This window comes from Pteropus vampyrus, unplaced genomic scaffold (genome assembly GCF_000151845.1).
Source record: "Pteropus vampyrus isolate Shadow unplaced genomic scaffold, Pvam_2.0 Scaffold461, whole genome shotgun sequence".
Taxonomy (NCBI): domain Eukaryota; kingdom Metazoa; phylum Chordata; class Mammalia; order Chiroptera; family Pteropodidae; genus Pteropus; species Pteropus vampyrus.
In genome coordinates this window covers 2,765,082-2,768,370 of record NW_011889242.1, presented here as the reverse complement: position 1 = coordinate 2,768,370, position 3,289 = coordinate 2,765,082, and the positions used below count along the sequence as shown (strand labels likewise).

At 55.7% G+C, this 3,289-nt stretch overlaps 1 protein-coding gene across 2 annotated transcripts in view; it reads left to right on the top strand.

Moving 5' to 3' along the window:
- The first annotated feature begins 2,556 nt into the window (after nt 1-2,556).
- The window catches only part of MAL (mal, T cell differentiation protein), a 20,142-nt gene continuing 19,409 nt past the window's right edge, over nt 2,557-3,289 (top strand). The window contains exon 1 of one of the 2 annotated variants that reach the window (XM_011382019.2): nt 2,557-2,767. In XM_011382019.2, coding sequence (XP_011380321.1) covers nt 2,675-2,767 — 93 coding nt within the window. In that variant the 5' untranslated portion in view covers nt 2,557-2,674. The remainder of the gene's footprint in view (nt 2,768-3,289) is intronic. The other variant, XM_011382020.2, reaches the window with a different exon arrangement.

Here is a 3,289-nt window from a genome sequence, read left to right as displayed (position 1 = left end):
TGTTAAGCACGGTTTTAAGTGGTTGTAGCTTTGGAGGCACAGCATCACTCAGGCTGGAAACTGAGCTCCACCCCTCACCAGCCGTGTGGTCTCAGCAGCGACTTAACCTTTCTGAGCCTCCATTGCCCCGTCACTCAAATGGCCATCATGCTACAGACTCGAAAGCAAATCACCTGCTATTCTTTATTGGCAATTCCTGTCCGGTGGATCCTTCCCAAAACACACATCCCTCTCCCCCGACCCCTCCCACCTACACGTAGGCAGGAGGCGACCTCTTCCATCCTAGGGCTGCCATAGCAATGTCACTTTCTACTTTGTGGAAACCCATCCAAGGTTGTGTTATTATTTTGACAAAAGTCCCAGATCCAGCCCAGACTGATGCCCACACTCTCACCCACGATGCCACTAGGAAGACGGAGGACACTGTAATGGCTTATTATTGGCTGGGGTTGTTTTTTCATATCCTGCTGGAAATCAAAGTGTGGTCCTGGGCTTCTTATAAATATGAACCATCAGCAGAGCCCCCCACCCCCAGCCCCACCCCAGGGAAGCTCTGCCATGACATGAAGACAGACTTATCTCTGCTTCCTGATACTCTTTATGTCCAAACAGAGGCACTCCACTTCCTCCTCTGTGGTCAAGCACAGGCAAGGCTGGGTTGTCCTGGCATTGGACTGACACTCACTGAACACCTACCATGGGCTGGGTTCTTGGTCAGGTGCCGAGGATATGACATAACAGGGAAGGAGACAGGCTAATGGATGGGGCGGAGGCGCCCTGCAGAGGGTTGGAAAGATGCTAGTCAACCAGACGACTACAGGGAGAAGAGAGGTTCACAGAGAAAGGGACAAGCCCCCTTGACCTTGGTCAGGTTGCTTCCTTATCCCTTGTAGCCTTTTAGACCTCATCAGGGAGGCCTGGAGTCAATCAGCTTTGCTGAGGGATACAAGGGAGCCTTTCTCCAAGTCACAGGCCCACACTTGAAGACCTTAGCAACAAAGGTTTGAAATGGCTAGCAAAAACAAAACAAAACAAAACAAAAAATAAACACACCAGAAAACAAACAGAAAACCTCAAGGCCAGACAAAGAAATTATTAAGAGCTGATATGACCTTTGTGTGTTTTTTAATTAGTGAATAGCGACAGAGCAATTGCCAAGCAGCTACTGCTGGATCTGCTTGAGGGTTGTTATCTCACTTCTTGTGGCCTTGCTTTGAGGCTTGTCCCATTAAAGTCCCCTCAGGAGGAAGAAGATGTCCTCCCAAGGCCAGCAGCCCCAAATGTCTGGGTGTAAGATGTCTGGGTGGGTGAGGAACTGTGGGGAAGCCCCTGACAATCTCACAGCTGTGTGCCCATGAAGTCTCATCCAGGCAGAGAGGTCCTGCCCTGGAAACCTGGCAGGGGCCAACAGACCCTCCTGGCACAATGGCCCTCTGGGTCTCAGGCCACCAAGGCCAGCAGCCCTGAGGAAGCACACAGAAACACAATGGGATTTCTCACCTCTAATGCCTGGTCCAGCTCCAAAAGTGGTCGGAATGGACAGCTCATTGGCAAGAATTTTTACTTCCTCCCGGAGGGCCTGGAGAGGAAAGCACTGTGCGCTGTGTAAAGGGAAGAGTGAGGGTCCCTGGAGAGAGGCCAGTGGGGTGCCCCGCTACTGGGCCCGCCAGGTCCCCATCAGCCTTGTCTCCTTCCCTAGTATGTCATATCCTGGGCACCTAACCAAGAGCCCAGCCACAGTAGCGCCCAGGATGAACCGGGGCTCATCCTGGTGATAGCGCCTAAATTAAAAGTCAGCTACTCCAGTGTGATACTTGTTTAAAAACAAAGCCAAATAGAATAAAAGAAACATGGTCCAGAGGAAAAAAAAAAAAAAAAAAAAAGGCCCGCTGTTAACTGAGCAGTCGAATGACATGGGAAAGAGTCCTCTGCTGGCAGAGGCTCCAGCTGTCCCCACTCAGTGAAAGGGATAAATCAGCTCCAGGAGAGTCCCCTGTTTGGGGTTTTCAACGCAGATCTCCCACAGCACCTCCCCTGGGGCTGCAAGCGCTGCAAGCCATTCCCGCCTGCAGAGGGACAGGCTCGCAGGCGCCCTGGGAAAAGGGTTTGGGTGGCCAGAGCTGGTCTCAGCGCCATCCCTGCAGACTCCAGGGAGACAGGACTAGGAACTCGCCCCCACCGTAAACCTGAGTGCAGAGGTCACACAAATTAACGCACCCCGCTGAAAGGTGAATGGACCTAACTTAACAGTTAGCAATGGTGACTCGAGGGGCGCCACGGTGGGGAGTCTGGGAGGCCTAGGTATTGATGGTTGTCATCCCTAAGGGATGGCGATCACCTGGGAAGAGTGCACAACCTAAGCGGCATTGTCCTGCTCCCCGCGGGAGGTGGCACCGTGTGGGACGCCGGGCCAAGCCCCCACCCTCTCTCGGCATGCCCGCAGGGCGCCTTCGGAGTTGGGCTTGGCGGCGCTGCAGCTCGCCCTCCTACCCAGTCCCCTGGGGCGCGCCCGGCGGCAGCGCGGGTGGGGCGGGCGGCGGCCAGGGCTCCTCCTTCCCCCTGCTCTTAACCCGCGCGCGGAGGCGCCCGGCCACTGCGCTCCACCGAGCCAGAGATCGGTCACCGCGGAGCTAGAGCCGCGCGTCCCATCCCCAGGCCGACGCAGCCCGCCGGCATGGCCCCCGCAGCGGCGTCGGGGGGCAGCTCCCTCCCCAGCGGCTTCGCGGTCTTCATCACCTTCCCGGACCTGCTCTTCATCTTCGAATTTGTGAGTGGCTCGCGCGCCCGGGGAGGGATGGCTGTCAGCACCAGGTCCACAAGCTGCGCGGGTACAGGAGCACCCGGGTGACGGGGTCAGGTGAAGGGGATCTGCCCCCTGCCCCTCTGCCTCTCTAGTCGTTTGGCCCCTTCTAGACCAACGACAGCGGAGGACACAGTCTCCATGACTTAGTGGGGAAACCACATGCGTAGCCTGGGTCAGCTGTGAGAAGCCGGCCAGGGGCCCAGTCCCAAAGCTGTGCCCCTGTCCGCCAGTCGAGGAAGACTTTCCCGGAGAGGGACAAACGAGTCCGGGTGCCCAGCTATCTCCAGGGTTAAGATTTCGTTTATTAAAACCAGCAACAGAAATCTGAGCAGCACCAGAGAGGCTTGGAGATTGGGCTGGTGTCTTAGAAGAAGCTGAATCTGATCATTCCCTCCTGGCCTTTGAAAGTTTCTGGGGAGTGACCGTATTTGACAACTTTGACCTGGAAATAATAAAACAGGCCATGGTTTGCTACCACAGTCATTC